The 21839-nt window shown below is 38.2% G+C and overlaps 1 protein-coding gene across 1 annotated transcript in view; it reads left to right on the top strand.

Moving 5' to 3' along the window:
• Positions 1 to 273: 273 nt before the first annotated feature.
• The window catches only part of LOC306900801 (S1 RNA-binding domain-containing protein 1-like), a gene marked incomplete at its 5' end in the record, with an annotated part of 40161 nt that continues 18595 nt past the window's right edge, over positions 274 to 21839 (top strand). The window contains 10 exons of the mRNA XM_079468114.1: positions 274 to 543; positions 2189 to 2355; positions 10029 to 10216; positions 10843 to 10959; positions 14240 to 14336; positions 14499 to 14625; positions 16212 to 16403; positions 18514 to 18595; positions 19384 to 19477; positions 19557 to 19664. Of these exons, the coding sequence (XP_079324240.1) occupies positions 274 to 543; positions 2189 to 2355; positions 10029 to 10216; positions 10843 to 10959; positions 14240 to 14336; positions 14499 to 14625; positions 16212 to 16403; positions 18514 to 18595; positions 19384 to 19477; positions 19557 to 19664 (1442 nt within the window). The remainder of the gene's footprint in view (positions 544 to 2188; positions 2356 to 10028; positions 10217 to 10842; positions 10960 to 14239; positions 14337 to 14498; positions 14626 to 16211; positions 16404 to 18513; positions 18596 to 19383; positions 19478 to 19556; positions 19665 to 21839) is intronic.

Raw genomic sequence — 21839 nt, 5'->3', positions numbered from 1 at the left:
ACTCATGTAAGTATCCAGAACCCCCGCGCTGCCTCGTCGGCTTTAAACGCTCGCCTGTCTTTAATAACCAGCATGCTGTACAGATAAAAACCGCCACAAAACGCAGACAACAGGCAGGAAGTGGCACAGTTCGTGTGCCATGAAACGTCCACCACCAGTTGTTAGAGGATGCGCTGATGGGCGCCACGATAAAGGCCCAGCAACCCAAAATCGAAATGAGCGGTGACAAGCGGTGCAGCACCAGCTCGGAGGAAGATTAAAAGGTGCAGTACCATGGGGGCCGCCGCCCAGAGCATTCTTCCTCAGAGCCGCCCGTCAGGAAAACGATCACCTCCAAGAAGGCAAAACCAAAGCTGGGCGTCAACAAAACTGAGAGCGGTGGTGATCCTGACACCCCTGAAGATTCCGGCAACCTTGCACAAGAGACTTTGGAGCTCAAGGAAGTCCCGTTATAAGATTTTTAAATCCTACCGACTGTCAGGACTGGGTCAAGCCAACCAGGCCAGAAAAATTGTCAATGCTGATCTGGAGGAGAAAAAAAAGGTCAGAAGATCCCCGAACGCGTCAAGCGGCTCTCAAACGCCGAAAGTTACGGTAATATTTCATTCTACACCACACAACTATATATACATAAACTATACGCAAAGCCTTGTCATGTCCGGGAAATAAGTCCGTAAATTTGAGTAAATCTAGGCTTCACTTCTCACGTGCGAGTGCGTCACATGGAATACAGATGTGGGAGGTCATTTCTAAATCACACGAGATCCCCAGAAAATACTAATCGTGTGCAAAAAGTGCTTAAGTTACATTTATCATAATGAACATAAAGAGAGAAAGAACAACCTATGAAACTGTGTACCGTCTGTAACACACGCGGCCTAGCAGCCGCCAGCCGGATCCTCTTCGTTCTGTTCACGACATTAACATTACTTATTAACCTATTAAAACTAAAATAAAAATGATCTAAAACGTTGTCTAAATAAGATTTCTTGAATAAACTGTATTTTAAAATATAAATAACTTCTCTGTCTGTTCGATTTAAAAAAGCATTACATATTCAATATCAAAAGAAACGTAATAAAATAAATTAATACAATTATTGTTTTCAACTGAAATCTGAAATTTGGCTCTTTTATTTTGAAGCTGAAACCGCGTGGATGGATATTAGTATGGATATTTGGCCAATTTTACGGCAGACCTTTCGAGTAAGTTTTATTGCTTTTATTTTCACTATATTGTTGTGATTAATTAGTTTATTCGTTTAAAAGTGTGAAAAGTACTTCATCCTATCATGGTGCACGGTTAATAGGCTAATTATAAATGAAGTCATTACGATCTCTGACTTTTCTGCATTTCTCGTGTTGGTGCATCATGTGACAGTTTTAAGCTGTTTTGCTTGACATGTGATGTGTAATCCAGCTATTCAATGTCACACGATGCACATTTTCATTTCAGGACCTTCCTGTGTGTTCTAAATGATGCCATTTGACCTTTGACACATGCATTTTGGATCTCCACACACTGTTTTCTTTAGTCTTGTGGCAGTTTAACTTGTTTTGCTTTTATCATTTCAGCAGCATTTCCTCTTCGGCATTGGGCAACGTAATTTCTTCCACTATTCTGATGTACTAAAACTAATCCATAATATCTGCTTTAAGATTAATAGGCCCATGTGATTTGAATTCTGTACCCGGAGTTTGCGTTACATACTGACACCGATCACTAGACCCGAAATACATTTTTTACTTTCATCAGTCCATTTCTCTTTTCGTCCATTGGTACATTTTACTCTGATTCAACAAATGCTGTTTTATCAGTCGTGCTTATGGGGGTTTCTTGCTGAAATCGGAAATCTGAGCTTCGATCAAACATCTTCTGTAATTCTGTAATTGTGTTACAGAACTTCTGTAATTGATCTACAAGTCAATTATTTGCAATGCAGAAAAACCACTACGGCTAGTAACCGTGGTTCATCAGATTGGTGATGTTGCGCTGCTATTTTTTTTAACACAATTGTATATCAAGTATCAGTGTAATAAGCAGGATACTGTACATCCATCACAAAAAAAACCTCTTCTATTCAAATTATGTATGTTGCATATTTTTTTCTGTACCTGTGCCTCCTTTTTATTTTGACATGTTTATTAATTTTAGTGGTTCATTATCCCATATTATTTATCCCATGTAGGTGCTCGCTGAAAAGGCCGTTGTGGAGCAGTGGGTGTGTAGAAATATTGAACATCTTTTGCAGGATGTAAACACCATTCCATTTATAGTGCGCCACAGAAAGAAGATGATCAATTATATGGATGCAGATGCCGTCCGAGAAGTGTGTCTTGTTCTTGAAGAGCTACGGTAAGATACTGGAAGGACAGGCAAAAAAGAGGTTATGGATGGAATAAGACTTAATTTTGTACATATTAAAGAAATATTACTTTAAAGATTTCTCTGCTATATTTGATATACCATATACAGTACACATTTTGTATATACTCATAAACCAGACAGTTCACCTAAAAATGACACAACTGATGTGTAATTTGGTTTTCTAGGTAATTGTGTGCCTCTTGTGTAAAGGATTGTTTTCATTTAACATTTGCTTAAAAAAATTACTATCATCAATTCACTGATTTGGTCTCTAGATGGCGACGCTAGATACTTTTTCTAATTTTCCATGAAAGTAAAGTAATGAGTAAATTATTTTACTTCTTTATTTAATCTTCTGGAGATATGAGGAATTTCAGATAGGACTTTTCAAAGCTTATCTATTGGTCATATATGATCGTGTATGTGTGTCTTAGGTCAGTGGCAAAAAAAAAGCAGGTCCATTGCTCGAAAGCTGAAAAAGGAGTGCGTTCTAACTTCACAGCTGGAAGATGCTTTAAAGAACCACAAAACAGCTGATGAACTGGAACTTGTGGTAAGGACAGAAACAAGCCAAAACATAAAAACTGTTAACTTATTGCCAGGTTTATATTAAATCGGCAGATTTCCTGAGATTTAAAAATGTGTCATTCTCAATTTTACATCTGCCCTCCCCTTTCGTTCATGTTTGTTGACTTTTTTATATTTAGTCAAACTGCCACCAATGAATTCTACATAAGTCTATGGATTCGGTAAACTGTAAACCTGATGATTTGGTGGGTTTTTAACTCTGCATACTCTAATAATAGCATGTTGTCTACAGAATGCCCCCTATAGCAAAGGCAGTACGGTGTCCAAGGCCCAGCGAGCTAAGGAGCTTGATTTGGAACCTGCTGCAATGACTTTGCTTTAGACGCTCCAGACACTGAACCTGCACTCGTGGATTCAGCCCAACAAATGGGTATTGCCTCTCTGCAAATCACTACAAACAATAACAGGCAGTTTCATTACGAGTTTGTTTAACTTTAGAGGTTTCTACCAGGTGTCTTGCAGTTGGGCCCTGGAACTCATCAATCGGTTTTATATAACTATATGAAAATAGTGCACAAAAATATGATTTTTCAGGAGTTTAATCAGGGTGTCTGCGTGGTAGTAAAAGGTAGTAAAAATTATCTACCACAATTATGTCCCTTTAAAGGTAGTAAAAGGTAACAAACACAATTTGACTTAGTAGTACATTTTTCATCACCACCTCAATATATAATAAGTTTCAATTTTTTGCTTAATATTTGTATCTTCATGTTTTAACTTCATCTAGCCTGGTTTAAAAATATATACGGTGCTAACAGGACCCTGAGTGAGTCGGAGTTGATAGCAATGACGTAGAATTAAACTGTAGAGTTCCGTGGCTGATAGGCTATCAGCGACGCCAACAACATTTTCCACCTTTTTGCCTCAGTTGATATTAGCCACTTGCTTCCATTTTCTACCAAATTTACAGTGTGAAATGGGGAAATGTAAATTTAGCGAATTTGGGTTGATGAGCCGTCATTTAAAGACTGGCTTAAGCCCATCAGGGGGAATGACCGGGAAGCATTTTGCACTGTCTTCAAAAAAACTATGAATTCGCAGTGTATCGAACATTCAGCAGCAGCGGCTTCACGTGAGGGGGAGCAGCTCCCTAGTTCGTTGTTTTGCGATGCTGGCAGCACTACACAGGTTGCGGCAAATCATGCCAACTCAAGGTCAGCTGTCGTTTGAGAAAATTTTTACATTGGTTCTCTGCTGAAGTCTATCAGTTTTTCCCTACAGAAGACAAAGGAAATCAGGATGAAATGCATGATCTGTCATGATTCCGCTATCATGTCATGTTTATTCTTGGTCTTGCAGCGGAGTCATGGCATAGCCTTAGGTTTTGTGTGAGAAAGACATGGCTTTGTTTTGATTCTGACTTGCCATGTGCTTTCTCGTGTCTCGTCAGTGTTTCCCGCCCTTTTGTCTCGTTAGCCTTCCCATTAGTGTTTCATTACATTCACCTGCCCCTTAGTAATTATCCTGTGTTTGTTCCCCTATTTAATGCCCTCTTGTCTATTGTCTTGTGCTCGTTCGTTGTACTTGTATGCTGTTCTTGTCCCTGAAGCCTTCTAAAGTCAAGTCAAGTCAAGTCAAGTCTTAGTGTTTTGTATTTGCTAGTCTTGTTGAGTGTTTAGTTTTCAGTTGTGGTATCTTGTTTAGTAGTGTTTTCCCCATCGAGGGTGTTTATGTTTTGTCCTGTTTTATTATTTATTAAAGTCTATTCGTTAACCCCTTCATCCCTGCTGCCTGCGCGTGGGTTCTCCCTCTGTGATTCATGACATGATCTTTTTTTATTATTACATTTAATAGTGTACAAGTAAACGGTAGTGTTGTGCATCGATACTTTGAAGAACTGCACATATGTATAGATTCTATACTTTAGAAGCTACGGAAAGACCTGTACAAAGCAGAAACTTCAATGACTTCCAATATAGTAGTCTTGTGGAGCACGCCAACCTCCTGGTAATTATATCGGACAGTTTACATGTTCAGGTAATTCATTTTATTATTGCAGTACGTTTTGCGCCTAGCCATTTTACCTCAACTGTTTACTAGGGATGCACCGAAATGAAAATTAGTACCATGGAATTTATAGCTATTACCTTGTACTAACTTTACTAAAATCAAGGCATTGCAATTGCATAAATTAATATTAAAGTTTCAAAGAATAAATCAATTACAAATTATGCAAATATTTATTTAGCACATTGCAACAATGCACAGTATAAAATAAAATTCAAACTTAAATGTTTAACTTGACCCTACTCATTAAATAATAATGTACAGCACTTCTGGGGTCTTCAGACAGATAACCATCTAGCGGTTGTGCTTGTCATCTGCATGACATTTTAGAAAGATTTGAGCTATTGTATTTAAATAGGGCCAGTGCATAAACATTTTTATCAAAAAATATATATCTAGCAGAAATATGGCTACAATCTTATAGTCACATATATAAAAGCCTAAGAACAGAATAGACTTCCTATTATTTGAGGCACTTTCTTGCAGGATTTCACTGAACATATCAGACAACGAGGGTGCATGTCCCTCATCTGGTGCAGAGAGACGAGTCTTTTTTTCTCCGCTATGATCTCCTTCTGCGCTTTGCGCTTCTCCGTCTGCACGCAGGTTCTTCGCATACATTGCGGCCCGGATCGCGATGACCTACCCTTGAAAATTTGTGCCGCATTAACGAAAAAGGACCTCCCATGACGCGAATTCACGAATTTCACGCGCGAATGATGCATATCTACAGGGACTGCAATGATGGTTTACTGGTTGGTTGTGTCTGACCGATTGTGGTGGGCCGGACTGAGCAAAAAGGGCCCTTTTTTTGTCCTAATCCAGCCCTGCCTCATAGTAAGAGCATACTCCCCCCCAAAACAAAGGGCTGCTGCTTGATGTTGTGTTGGTAGTAAAACATATTTTGTAGGTGGTAAAAAAGGTAGTAAATTCATCTCTATGATTCCTGCGTATACCCTGTTAAATCAATTCAACAGGGTCTTTAGAAAATGTATTACAAGTAATATTATGTTTCATTGGCTCTTTCTTTTCCTCTGTGTTGAAATGTTTGTCCAGTTTGGTGGAGGTGACACAGGGGTGCAGGAGATCCTGACACACATGATTTCTGAGGACAAAGAATCTGTCACAAATGTCCAGTCACTGTGAGTGTGACACATTTACTATTTCAACAAACACATTTTCCCATAGCTTTTATTTACTCTCAGTTTTCATATTTTTCTTTGTCTAATAATCTGTTAATATCTTCATATCTTAATATCTTATGAGTATGGCAGTCGTGGCCTAATGGTTAGAGAGTCGGACTCGTGACCAGAAGGTTGGCAGTTCGATCCTCAGGGCCGGCAGGTAACGACTGAGCTGCCCTTGAGCAAGGCACCTTACCCCTACTTGCTCCCCGGGCGCTGCAGTGATAGCTGCCCACTGCTCCGGCTGTGCGTGTGTTCACTACTCTCTGGATGGGTTAAATGCAGAGGGCAAATTTCAGGTATGGTTCTCCATAACTGACAAATAGGTCACTTTCACTTTTATATAAACATATCTCTTATTAGTTTTCTGACCTGACGTCGCTCCCCGTGTGTGGTTTTCTCTCAGGTGTGACAGGGCATCCTTCAATCATCAATGTCTGAAACAGCCCTTAAAGAGCAGCAGAGCAAAGCCATTTCTAAATTCCGCATGTATGCTGTTCAATAACTTCACAGTATTAAAACAATCTTTGTAGGATCTCTAGGAGTATTTATTTTAGTGCCACTTAAAAGGTGTGGATTTGGATGTTATAGTAAATATAATAAACAGAAACAAGCTAAATAAACATCGAACAAGATAAAAAATATATAATACAGGAGTTCATTTAACTGCTTTCCCTTTTTGAATTCAATTTATGAATTAGGCTAAATATAAATAAATATAATTAATTTATTTAAATTGTGTTTTTTCACAATCCATAATTCTAAGATTACTATAGATTTATAGTATAATGTATAATATGTCTCCATTTTTTTGCAAAACATTGTGCTAAAAGTATTGTAGTTTGTAACATTTTGGGGGGTTGTTGTTTGTAAAATTTGTGGTGTGGTTTGCAGATGGAAGCCGCTGAGATTTGCATTTTAAAAATGCTGCTAAGGATTCGTAAGAGACATTTATTCTGACGAGCATACAGGTTCATTCACCTGTCAGGAAACCTCACTGATCCTTATGGTTTTTCTAAAACGTTCTGTTATTTACAAAATTTCATATCTTCTCAAATGTTTACTTGTGCTGCTCTCCTCTTTTGCTTCCTGTCCCAGGACTAAGTTAACTGCTTGTGCAGAGAAAGCATCTGTATCCATGTTTGCTTGTAATCTACAGCAGCGTCATCTGATGTGTCCTGTGTGGGGAGGGTCATCATGGGAGAGGATCCAGGATCTTGCTTTGACTTTATTGTGGCTATCCTTTCCCCCACTAGTAAGAATGTCAGACTTATTTATTTGGAAAAAAGTATTAAAAATATGTTAACATTTTTACTTGTTATCTGAAGTAGTGTAACTGTGCATCGCACAATTATAACAGTTTGAATCTCTATTAACAAGCATCACAGACTTCTGACATAAAAGTTTATTTAAAATGCAGCAAAATGTTAAAGTTGAGTCTTAAAGAAGTTAAAGAGTCTGTGATTGGCAGGTGTGATGAAAATGCTCATTGTGCCCCTCCTGAGCAGAGCTGCACGCTGTGTGTGCTGTGGGGGGTCAACGTGGGTCCTCACAGGAGAGCACAGCCACCTTCAGCACCATGGAGAGCACCATCAGAGGAGGATACAAGACACACCCTTCAGGACCAGAGATAGCTGGACAAAGAACTGGTCCAACTCTTCAGCTGGGTGGGGATAGCCGACGAGATCCTTCAAACGGATGCCTCAGAAGTGAGGATTGGAGCCGTACTATCCCAGTTGCTGGATGGTATGGAACACTCTGTTATGTTTATTAACCGTAAGCTGCTGCCTATGAGAAGAACTATGCCACAAGTGAAAAAAAATGTCTTGCTGTTAAATGGGCTGTAGAGAAATTCAGATAGTACATTTTGGGTCAAAGAGTCATCTTAGTAACCGATCATGCTTCACTGAAATGGAGGTCTCAAAACAGAGGGGAAAATGCACAAATCCCCCGCTGGTTTCTTCAGTTGCAAGACTTCCAGTTAACCGTGGAATACCGAGCAGGACATTTTCATGTGAACACAAATGCCAAACAAGATGTAGGGGATGATTGCTGACTAATGGCTGACACCGATACACATATCTAGCCTTCATATAATACATACAGTATATGTGCCGTTTGAATTCAATTGCAAGATTGCATCATTCACTCTAAAAGGAGAATATAATATATACATATGAGGGGATGGGCGTGTGACCCACGCTATGTTATTTTGAGCCATCAGAGTTGTTCATAGCGCGCTCATCCCAAAGCGCTTTATCTCTCCCCAAAAACTTCCAGAAGACAGGAAGAGACGCAGCCTTGCTCTTGGGCCTTGTGAGCGTGTGGAGGTGCTGATAAAAGATGTAGATCGGATGAGGAATTGGATCAGTCTGGACCTCATCAGGGTCCTCAGATTATCTCATTTTAATAAGCAATGACAAGAGGATACGTCATGTATATAATAAATAAAGAAAAACACTTGAGTGCAACTCTGATCTTGTAAACACTTGTCACAGGGTAGTGCTTCTTGTCTGTAAAGTCAAAGGACCAAAGTTATGTAGTTGATATATAAAAGCATTTATTAACAGAAAGAAATGAAAATATAGTATAAAATTAATAAAAAAAATATGAATATCAATAAAGTCATTAACAGTTTAAACTGTATTGGTAGATTCAGTCGCCTTATTTACAACAACAGGCATTTAAAGGGTTTAAATGAAGAATCACAAAGAATCCTCTGAAAATGGAAAAACAATTTTGGTTTGTGTCTAATAATACACCTTATAATTCAAATATTTGATGTATGCTTATGTTAATTTATATAATTGTTTTATTGTGTAATAATTATATGACATAAAAATTTTGTTGTATAAATTAAATAAACAATATTTGTTGACTGGGTCTTGTAGTGGTCGTGGGCAGATTGATATCTAGCGGTTCAGCTTGGTATCGCAGTGTAAATTTCATAATATTGTAGAGACCTGTTTAGCCAAGGAACGGTTCTTATCTGGGTTTTAGCTTGTTATCAGAACAGAAATAATCTGCGGGTTTATAGATGTGGTGAGAAGCAACAAAAAAGGGAAAAAAAGAAGTTTGTTCCTGAAACTGCAGCATCCAGTCCGGTAGGTGGCGCAAACATCATTGGTGCGCTCTGACAGTGCAGCCCATTAGCGCGCGCTTCCGCCTGGAGCCTGTAGTTGAATTACTGCGGCTGTTGCTTCTGAGGAGAAACTCAAACCGTTTGGTTGTTACTGTGGATTATGCGCTCGGCTTTTATATCATATTCAAGACTCGATGTGCTGCTCTGGTGAGTAAATGATGTCTGACAAACACTTCTGAGTTTATAACGACTTGACTTCGGTTTCATTTCGTACGTCAGTGTAATCGGACAGACTTGCAAATCAAGTGACGCGGACACGTTTCGGGAAACCTAAAAGATTCCTGTTTACGCTGTTTACAGTGAGAAATAATACATATATAACAGACGACTGCTATTGAAATAGCATCCCGTTTAACTCACGCGCTGTTGAATCTCCTCTCCTACAATGTCAGTAACGACTCCAGACTTCTCCAGTCTTGTTGTTATACTATAAAGCTTGGTTTTTATAAAGAAAATATGTTATTTTACCAATCTATTAAAAACAAGAACTTTATATGAATTGTACAAGTATTGCTAGGTCTGCTGTCTTGCCATTGGCTGTTGTTTTGCATAATTAATTCACGTATGTCTTTGCAGGGCTTTTGTGCTGTTTTGTGGATGTTTTTATTCGTCGTTTAGAAATAGAATCACGTGTCAAGTTCCCTTTTTTGCTATAATGTGTATAATAAGTCATTCTGTCATGAAGTTCATGTTATTTATATGTAGTCACCGTTGATGAGACTGTGGGTTCTTCCCGTCAGATTGCTGACGTTGGCCGGTGATCTTCAGAGAGTTTCGGGTGAAGCTCTCTCGGGTTGCTGGTCGTTTGTCTCTCTGAATGCTCAACTGAATCTGGTGTTCAGAGGATCTACGTCAGCCTCCTTAAACTCATATAGGGGGACTGTAGTCCTTCTGGTGTTGAGTGCGCCCATCTCTGATCACCCCTCGGGTTCACTCCCGTGTTCGAGATGTATTTCACCTCAACACTGATAACTCTGTGAAAGACAGAAACACACTGACACAACTCTTGACATCTGAAGGGTCTTTTGCTTCATGACTGTTTTCATATCGATGTGTAACCTGACGTGTGCGCGTGCACGATCACTGGTTATTACAGACGCGCGCGAACATGACCCCTAGTGAACTTCCGGTTTGTTGTGTTTTCTTTACAGGGATTTTACTGAAATAATTCACACGGTTCTTTTACATCGAGACTCACTGCGTTCATGTCACTGAGCCTAAAATCCAACACTTGAAAGAAAAGGCCGGCCTTTAGTATACGAACACAGAGCCTCAAAGAGTCAAGAACCGAACTTTACAAAATATCACTTTGGCATCAGTTTTACAGAGAAAGCTGCTCATGAATCTCACGTTTGCTTGATCAAATAACAGTGAACTCGCAGTTGTCTGGATTTGTGTGGTTGCGGTAACATAAATCTTTGTTTGTCAATCATGCTCGTATATCCTTTTAAAGTTGATTTTGTTGAGTGAATTTATTTCACTCTTTCTTCACTCATGGGACCTCTGGGCTCCTGGAAATGATCTCTTCTCTGGATTATACGTCATGTTGTACAGTCACATCACAAGCTGAAACCAGGTCTGGTCTCAAACGAGAGCTTGAATCAGAGATGATACCAAGCGTGGAGGAGCAGACCCCTAAAGAGAGCAGTCCGGAGTGTTCCCCCCTCTTCCGTGAGTGTCCTTGTTTGACTATTTTCATCATATTATCTCGGCTGAATGTTACGCTCACAATGCCGAGAAAAGATCCGTGTTTTTTCCCCTACATGTTCCTTGTAGGAAAACCAGATGCAAATACCTTCGGCCTAATGTCTTTTTTGTTTTGTAAAGCACCTCTCAAAAAAATATCTCAAATCTTTAGAAGAGGTCAGAAGAAAAGAGGATTGAGAGAGCTGGTCACGATTCAATATCAAAAGAAACGTAATGAAATAAATTAATACAATTATTGTTTTCAAATCGATGTCACGCGTAAATCAACTGAAAGCTGAAATTTGGCTCTTTTATTTTGAAGCCGAAACCGCGTGGATGGATATTAATATGGATATTTGCGCCAATTTTATGGCAAACCTTTCGAGTAAGTTTTATTGCTTTTATTTTCACTATATTGTTGTGATTAATTAGTTTATTCGTTTAAAAGTGTGAAAAGTACTTCATCTATAATTAGCCTATTAACCGTGCACCATGATAGGATGAAGTTAGGGCTGCACGATAAGGGCCAAAATGACAATCACGATTATTTTGATCAATATTGAGATCACGATTAATTAGCACGATTATTTGTTGATTTTAACCAAAACAATTTTTTATTGTCACACAAGCTAATTACATTTACTGCCTTCACATCCATATTGTGCAACATTCCTGCTAATGTACAGATATGTGCATCAAAATAAAATAGGTCGCTATTTTAAACGCTCTATTTCCCCTCTGCGTTTTCTGTACATCGCAGGTAGTGCCACCTTTGAAAAATAATTACGCGAGGGGATCACGTATCGTTTATCCAGAGTGTTGACCAAGAATTTGAAGCCTTCGTTTGTCACCGTGTTTATTGAGCACATGTCTTTAGCCAAATGAAATGCGACTGCATTCGTTATTTCACTGTGTCTTTGGGAGGTGGATGGGTATGGTGATGCGCTAAAGAGGCTCGCTTCGATGGATGTCTGAGTTGATGTTGTGGGATGATTAGTCTTTGCAACGCATTTCTTCGCCCTCATACATTAATCGTATTGAACTTTATGGTGTTTTTTTAAGTGGTTAAAGAGGTTCGTTGTGTTGCTTTGTGGTGCCAAAACAACTTTATGGCACTCTTTGCATATGACCTGTTCTTGTTTTGTGTCACTTGCCTGAAACCCAAAATGTTTCCACACAATGGATGACGATCCGATTCTCGGGACAAGCCCCTCGGCCGCTCCCTCTGCTACGTTAGACATTTTTTCTTTGTTAAGATAGATTATAGCCTGCTATCTGTTGTGGTATTTTCCTCACGCTACTCTGTCTTCTGTCTGTGACTGTCTACATCTGGAAACTGACTGAGCTGCTGCGCGCTGCAGGGAACAACTCTTATTGGTGCTAGGGATGCTCCGATCCGATATTCGTATCGGGTATCGGCGTCGATACGTAATAAAATTCTAGATCGGGTATCGGTGCAATTTGTCACCGATACCCGATCTGACATCAAATTTGTGCTAGGCGATGTAAAAGTTCATGGAGACACCGGCGCTTAAACTCTCTCGTGGGCGGCTGCGCATTGCGCAACGTGCGACATCATACGCTAGCAACGTGTGACATCATACGCTAGCAACGTGCGCCATCATACGCTAGCAACGTGCTCTGTACGTAGTGCACGTGAACAAGTGAACATATAGCAGCGAACAGCATGGAGCGAGACAAAATATCTGTCATTTGGAGTTATTTTACAACAGCTACGCCAATAAGTTCCACCGCTTTCATTGTTATGGATGGGCAACCGCTGTCCGTCGTTGCGAATAATGGCTTCAGACTACTTATAAACCACCTGGAGCCGCAGTACGACACGCCGAAGCGTAAATATTTATCTGATATTTAACTCTACCTTGAACTGTACCGAAAAGTCAAAAAGCAAACACATATCCGAAAAAATTAAAGATGTCAATGCGGTGAGTTTTACAACAGATATCTGGAGCTGCGACGTGTCGCTTTTAAGTTTAACCGCACACTGGTTGGATGAGAATTTTGATGCCACAAAATGCCACGTTAAATGCAACAAACATGTGCAGTTTTACTCAGCTAGGGAAGCTAGTGTTTTATTCATCTGTTTCTGTGTTGGATGTTACATTTTATTTTCACTAAACTTTAGTTTAGTTAAGTGGACTTTGCTTTAGTGACTAAAGCATTAAAAAGATCTGATTCATGTTACTTTGAATATCTAAAGCAGTAAAGCTAGTACTTTTTTGCTCAATTTCAGCAGCTTTTTTTTGCGAATTGATTTTTTAATTATTTTTGCACTTTCTTAAAAATTATTAAGAGATTTTGTTTCCATTTATTTATACCCGTTTATCAAGCTAGTGAAGCTGTTGTTTTATTCAGCTGCTTAATTTGCACTTTAATTTTGAATGTCTTTTGTCCAAAGATAGTGAACACTTTTGTTTTATTTTTCATTTGTTTTGCACCGGTGCTGGTTTAATAAACTATTTACTAAATTTGTGAATCATTAGTTTGTTATTTTGTTTTACGGGGTCAGGAAATTTAGGTTAAGTCGAGCCTGATGTCTTGCACAGCAATGCACATAGTTTATTAAGTAATTGTGCACTTTAAAATTTTTACCTTAGTATCGGATCGGTACTCGGTATCGGCCGATACTGAATCTCAGGTATCGGAATCGGTATCGGAAGCAAAAAAGGTGGATCGGAGCATCCCTAATTGGTGCATGGACGCACGTGATCAGACAGCGGCTTTACAGCGCGCTAGACTGGCTTTAAAAAAAAAAAACTTTAATACAAAGCGTAAATGAATGACGCATTTTAAATATCGCTCGATCACGCGAATTTGATCGTGGGAAGCCAAAATCGTGATCGTGATTAAAATTCGATTAATTGTGCAGCCCTAGATGAAGTCATTGCGATCTCTGACTTTTCTCCATTTCTCGTGTTGGTGCACCATGTGACAGTTTTAAGCTGTTTTGCTTGACATGTGATGTGTAATCCAGCTATTCAATGTCACACGATGCACATTTTCATTTCAGGACCTTCCTGTGTGTTCTAAATGATGCCATTTGACCTTTGACACATGCATTTTGGATCTCCACACACTGTTTTCTTTAGTCTTGTGGCAGTTTAACTTGTTTTGCTTTATATACTTTTATCATTTCATGACCCTTGCTATACACTTCTGCCGCTCGCTATGTCATAATCACGTTCCTACTAGAGCAAGCTCCTGGTTGGTAAATGCGTCTCTTTCTCTTCCTCTGCGTTTAAAGGTTTGTCCAATCTGGTGGAGGTTTCCACAGGTGTGCAGGAGATCCTGGCACACATGTTTTCTGAGGACAAAGAATCCGTCACATATGTCCAGTCACTGTGAGCCACTTATGATTTCAAAAACGTCACTATTTGTCCATAGCTGTTTCTGTCTTATGTTTTCATCTTTCGTTTTGTCTAATAATCTGTCTGCATCTCTTCAAAAATTACATTAACATATCTCTTACCTGATGTCGCTCCGCATTTGTGGTTTTCTCTCAGGTGTGTCAGGGAATCGGTGACCATTCGATCATCTTTGTCAAGAACAGCCCGTCATCAACAAGCCTCATCTAAGTTTGACATGTACAGGCACTTCACCTGCACTGTTCAGCTAATTCAGCACCATCAGGTATAGTCACTTATGAATCATGTGTTTTATTTTGAAGACAGTAAAGTTAGGTCACTAACTTTTAACATGACAATTACCCAGAGATTTGAAAATCATGCAGTACAAAATGAGGTGCTGTTACAGTAAGGACTCTTATCAAATGTGTGAAGTTTGGGGCAGACTGAACATTGCTTGTTTGAGTTTGAACAACTTCCTGTTTCAGGAAATTAATATTAACACAGAGCTAAGTGTTGCTAGCATGTTTTATCATGTTTCACGTACAGTATGTTGCTAGGAGTGCAAAATAATGTAAAAAAGCATGTCACTTTCTATTGCCACTAGGTGGCACTATGACTATAAGTGAACATTAGCATGTAGTTGTCATTATCCTATACCTGTTACATAGGTATCTGCAATCGAACCAACAACCTTGCGTTGTTAACGCAATGCTCTTACCACTGAGCTACAGGAAAGCTAATTCAAATGTATTTATATAGCGCTTTATGTTGCATAATATGCGGTCTTCAGCGATCTTGTGTTCTCGCTCTCCGTCATATTATACCGTCAACATCGGGTTCCAATTAGAGCCCGACCGATATGGATTTTTGGGGGCCGATGCCGATATTAACTTGAAAAGAGCCGATTTATAAGCCGATATTTTGATTTTGAAAATAAACTGGATATTAGACCCATTTCCTATAAACTGCACTTACACAACATTCAATAGCAAAATATCTGCCTGTTCTAGGTATGTGGGCTGTATAAACCATTTTCCAGAAGGGATGTTAAAAAAAGCCTTAGATTACAGTCTCAATGACTAAACAATTGCACATTTAAAGTATATATTTTTCAATGATCACAAAACAGTCTGGTTTTAAACATTTAACACTTTTATTTACTTCCAGTTGAAGCTGGTTTTAACAGTGTGTACTGTAAATAAATTATAAGTTAAAGTAAAAGAGCTATACCAAACAAATTCAATATTCCACAAAACCATAATAAAATTAAAATAAGTTAAATGTATAGCTACATATACAATAAATAAATATAAAATAAATAAATAATACCAAAATATAATTAAAACAATGTAGAATGTTCTCAAAACGTTGTAACCTTTAGATAACGTTCCCCTAACGTTGTAACCTTACACAACTGTCTGTGCATGAGCAGGAATTAATTATTATATATTGGCAGGAATGAATGAACAGGCAAACTTTAACTTGATTAGCGTTAGAATAACGTAACAGTTGTTTTTTCGAGGCACGCTGTACATAACTTCTAGTCATTTACTACACGCGCCCCCTGCCACAGATACGCGGTCATTATGTGGGAAACACTGCAGATATATTTAGAATAAGTTAAACGCTAACGTTATAGTTTGACGTCTTATTAACGTTCGCGTTCTTCCACTGATAAACATGGTTTTAGTTAGCTTTGTGGCTAATCTAATATAGCAATGCATTAGCGGCTGTAAGTGATGTTACAGAATATTTAGAAGTGATAATGATAGGACCGTTAGCTAGAACTACCACACCGTTTTTATATGCAGTGTATGAACTAAATCAACAATCATTTCACATGACGAACGACAAAGTTGTTTTCGCCAGCTCTACCTTAAGAGAGTCCCAGCTAGTCCCGCGATTCACCCGGGGGACCTGCCCGAGCAGCGGGCTGACCTGGGCGGACTCGGAGACCGCCAGCACCCGGCGGAAGAAGACGAGTTTCAAGCTAGCGGCTCGCCGGGCCGGCCGATCCGGGAAAGAGGCGCCATTTCCGGATTGAAAACGGCCGACGTTTCGGTCCGTATCTCCGCGAGGGAAGGTCGCAGCGATGCGTGGCCGGGCTCGTTGGAAAGGTCACGGCCGTTCCGTTCGAACGACGCCGCTGTTGTCAACTGGGGAGTTGCAGACCGCCCTCTGGTGGGCAAACTATGCAACACTCATAACATGAGTGAAGCATGAGACTCTTTTTCTCATGTTTTATCGGCCGTTATAAACGCCGATGCCGATTTAAATGCCATTAGCTCATATCGGCCGATAATATCGGCCGGCCGATATATCGGTCGGGCTCTAGTTCCAATACTCAAGATCAAAAGAACAGAGAACGCATAAAAGTACCTCGATGTGTTCTTGATATCAAGAATGCATCGAATGCAGCCTTGCGCGGACCGAACCTGCTTGAAGTCCAAGAAGTCATTGCGGTGCATTCATCACATGTCCTCTTTCGAGGTTGCCTCGCAAGACTGGTCTTTACGAGAACACTAGTCTGTTCTTTGCGTTCTTGGTATTGAGAAATGGCCGTTGTTACAAAGCAGCTTTACAGGAAAAAAGAAAGCACAAAAAATGTACCGTAGTATGTTACTAGTGTTACTAACAGTGTAAAACAGGTGGCACTCTGACGAAAAGTGAGCATTGGCATGTAGGTGTGTTAAATCGACTCATATCAAATGTGTGAAGATGATGCAATAGTTGTATATTACTTATTAAACGTCAATGCATTGCTTTTATGTCAAATACGAAATTCAACCAATAAGAATGTAGTATAGAATAGTTCAAATATTATCAACATCAACAAAAGCCATCTTTAGACTGCAGAGGTTATATATGTCACAGCTTATTACAAAGACAGTTAAATGCTGCTCAAATGTGCCATAAATGTATTTACAAAACAGTTGTACAATGTTGTCTTATATCATATTATGCCATTTATGCATTAGTAAATCTTTACATTGTTTCTCTTAGTTCATCCCATCCCTCCTTTTTGTTTCTGTAGTGGTCATCCTCTGTTGCTTTGTTCTGTCGCAAAAATTAGTTTGATTCGGAATAGCTCAGTCTTAACAATAGTATTTGTTTCTTATGCTTACGTTCCTTCTTTCCAATTATGATTTCATTGTTATTCAGGAACATGATATGTTGAATATTTAGACTAAACTTATTTCTGTCTTTTCTTTCTGAGTTGATATTTGAAATAGGATTCTGAACTTGAATATGTAAAAAATGGTTTTTCAAATTTCAATATAGCTGATTCAATTTTTTTTAATTCATTATAACATTTATTTAATAGGGGTGGGAGAAAAAAAATAAATTTACAATGAATATCGATTAAATCTGTTTAAACGTCACTAAATATAATAACGTGACGTCTTTGGAACAAATAAGGTATAAGTCAACTGCAAGAATGGTGCAGCACCCCGACCTTTTACAGAATGCACACCTCACGTGCAAGCATAGCGGAGCATTGAGGAGCAGTAGAGAAAGAGAGAAAACAAACATGCATTCAGCCCTGTAGGACTAAACTGCAAGATAAGGAATACATTTTTAGGATAGTATTTAATGTTGTTTTATTTTTTTTAAATGACAATGTTCCCATTCAGTCAGTTTTATGACAAATAAAAACATTTGAATATGCGAGTCGATTGAATGACATTTACATTTTACATTGACACATTTGGCAGACATACTTTTTTATCTAAAGTGACTTACAGTGCATTTATGATATACAGTTTGTATCAGTTTCATTGGGAACTGAACCCGTGACTTGTGCACTGCAACACAATGCTCTACCAATTGAGCAATGGCAAGTCTGTGACCTGTGATCATTACAAATTTGTCCTCTTCAAATGATAAAGATGTAGGTGTATTTTTCCAAAGACAGCTGTAGTACACATTATGTTGTTACCTCTCACAACAGGTATGCTTTAATCACCCAAACCCTAAAGGGCTGTGCCCACTGGGGCGTTTCTACCAGCGTACGGCGTGTTTTTTCAATTGCTTCACAGCATGTCACTTTCGCTTAAAGGGCCAGTAGGAGAAAGTGAGAGAGGCTTCTCGATGAGAAAACAAGTGTGTTTTAGCGCTACCACACCTTGCCTTGTGTCAGCTGTCCCTACTGGTTACTCTCTCGTTTCAGACGTTAGCCATTAACCGTGGGGAGAATCTGAAGATTCTGAATGTGAAAGTCAACATCCCTAGCCGCGTGAAGGAAGAATTCTGTAGGTGGTGCATCAGTGTCAGGTCAGCACGCCAGACCCCAAACACACCCACAACACACACACATCACTTCATCTTCCTCTCATCCTCATGCCAGTGTCTAATACTTTAAATATCTCATTTAATAGGGCAAGTATCAATATTTGATAGTATGTAACAAATTATGTGTTTATTTTAATTGCCATAATTGATAACTTCCCAGTATTAAATCAATATTTGTGTAGGATCTAGGAGTATTTATTTTAGTGCTATTTAAAAGCTGATGATTTGGATGTTATAGTAAATATAATAAACAAGAACATGCTACATAAACATTGAACAAGGTATTAAAAAATATTACAGTGAGATCATTTAATTGTTTTCCTTCAAAAATTCTGAATGAAATTTGAAAATTTGCCTTTTTCCACAATCCAAAATTCTAAGATATTCTATAGAAGTGTAATGTATAATAAAAAGCATCGGTAAAAAAGCATCCTGTTATGTTTTGAAAGTTGCTGTTTTCTGTACTTTCTGTCTTATTAGACAATTTCTGTATTGTAAGTTGTAACTTTTTCGGGGGTTGCTGTTTGTAAAATGTGTTGTGTGGTTTGCAGGTGGAAGCCAAAGAGATTTACACATTTTTTTGAGTGAAACAGTCACTCTATTATATGGGCACAAAATATCCCTAATTGGACTTTCAAGGAATGTTGGTTAGTTTAATTTAGTCATGTGTTGTCCATGTGTTGCATTTAGTTGCTTGTCTTCTCTGCAGACAGTTTTAGCTTTTTACAAACTTTCTGTGTCTTCTCAGGTCAGATACTGCACACAGATGTCGTTTACCTCTATGACTCTGCAAATAATGAAAGGGATGCAAGGAAACTGCGTCGTCTCATGCTTAAATATAGGTATTACAGTCAAAGTGATGACAGTGTTGCATGAGTATCAAAAAGGTTTATGAGTAATTTCTCTGTTTTTTTCTTGCAGCTGTTACACTGTAGTTATAGGAAATGGCCAAGCATGCAGAGAAACTGAAGCCTTCTTTGCTAGGTTAATCAAACGGCGCTTCTTCCGAACACTCGATGTTTCCTACTGGTATGACTTATTTATTTTTAATATCAAGATTTACTAATTTCCTCTATAGTTATTTGTTTTTCTGAGAGCATCTTTTTCAATGTTGGGTATTTTATGCACAGCAGAGATGTACATGCATTAAACGGAACCCTGGGGTATAGAGAGATGTGTGGCTTAATATATTAACAATGGCATTGACTTTGTAAATGTGACATAAAAAAGCAGTGTTACTGTCACGGAATTCATAAACTTATAGTGTTAAACAGTAGTGTTAAAAAAATACTTTTACTCGTGCCCACAAAGTTAATAAATCCCCCCGAAAAAATATATGGATCTCTTTTCTTTTCAGCATGGCCTGTCCTATATCCATCGTGCCATAAAGTTTGCCAGAACTGTAAATAATGCGCTTATTCACCGTTAGATGGCAGTATTGACCCATATCTTCATTTGCTTGTCAGTTTACCACTAATATTAGATTTAGTAGATAAACTCTTTACTAAACAAACATCTAAACATGCCAATAATTAGTATTTTTCAATGAAATTAAAATCCATAAAAATGTTTTGTGTTTATAATTTAACTTGAATATTTCTTGTAATATATTAGAAATGTTAGTTCACTTGCCTTAAAGAGCTGAGCTGTTAGCATGTTAAGATTGAAAAAGTAACTGAAAATACAATTATGATCTTATTAGCACTTTTAGAGCCTTTTAGGAAGGCATCTCATCCACCTCTTATTTATCCTTAAAATATCCCTGTGAGGTCATTTAGATTTTTCTCTGTAAAACCTATACACATATTTTAAAAATCTACTTGTATATTAGTATGTTCATTTTTAAGGAAAGAAAACTACTATATGTAATGTAATAATTGGTGTGATGAACACTGATTAAAAATATGTTCTGTCTTTTCATTTCATGAGCGTTTCTTCATAAAGCTGTAGTCTAGTGAACTATTCAGATCAAGTAAAAGCTTTAATAAAATTAGTTGTTCCAATTACCACATAATGACCCCCATAGAAAATCAAACGAATAAACACTCAAATTAATAGTAGAGCTGTCTATCGTTATCTTTACACCTCGTCCTCCAATTCTAATGTATTAATAATACAAACACTTATTACCAGCTGTTTTCACACTAAAGAACATGTTTTTCTTCCATGTTTTTCAAGTTAGTCAGCAGTAATAGTGGACACAAAACACGTTTCTGCAGGGCTCTGGGAATAACTCTTGGTGAGCATTTTATAACTTTGTGGGACTTGCAGAAAGACTAAACCTATATTAAAGACAAGCAATGTGGAAAGAATATTTAACGCTTAATAAATAATTAATAAATAATAATACATATACTTAAACATCAAGAGTATATAACAAACACAGACTCGCACTTTCCTGCACGATCAAAACATCGATTTAACCTCGAGAAGATGCAGATGTGTGTTGAATTAGCGATTCACTTTGTGTTCTGATGACCACAAAGAAAGATATTTGGAAGAATGCTTATAACAAGACAGATTTTGCCCCCCATTGACTCCCATAGTCCCATAGAAATAATTCAAAGGTAGTCAAACGTGCCCCAGAACGTTTTACTGTCATACATTCTTCAAAATGTCTGCATACAGATTTGAAACAAGTTGAATGTGAGTAAATGATGACAGAATTAAAAAAAATGTTGGTGAAGTATCCCTTTAATATTGCACATAGGCTATATGACATGTAGGCTATTCCACATTTATTTATCATGTATTAAACATTTTGAATTGAATTTAAACCAAACACGAAATGTAAAATATAATATAGTTTTCTGTCGTGTCACGTACCCCCAGGGGTCTCTCCAAGTACATTCCCTACATTCGTTCACTACTTTTTCCCACAATGCATTCCGATGCACACTCGCTCATTCCCTATTTTCCGTGATACAACGGGAATCTACCGCTTGATTCGAATCAGCTGGAGAAGAGTAACCGTTAATGCCACACCTGTATGTTTATACACATATGTTTGTTCTTGTTGAGAGTTATTTTCTACTTTTCGAGTAGAATAAAAAGGATTAAATGAATGTTAAAGACAGTAGTGTTTTATTTTAAATAGGCCTAAATTAAATCCTTTTATTGAAGTGGAGGTTTCTCATATTAATCTTGAGTAACTATACAGTATTGCATACTTCATATCTTCGAAGAGTATTTAATTTGATCACA

Source organism: Barbatula barbatula (genome assembly GCF_947034865.1).
Source record: "Barbatula barbatula genome assembly, chromosome: 11".
In the NCBI taxonomy this organism is placed as follows: domain Eukaryota; kingdom Metazoa; phylum Chordata; class Actinopteri; order Cypriniformes; family Nemacheilidae; genus Barbatula; species Barbatula barbatula.
This window is presented reverse-complemented; position numbering and strand designations above follow the sequence as displayed.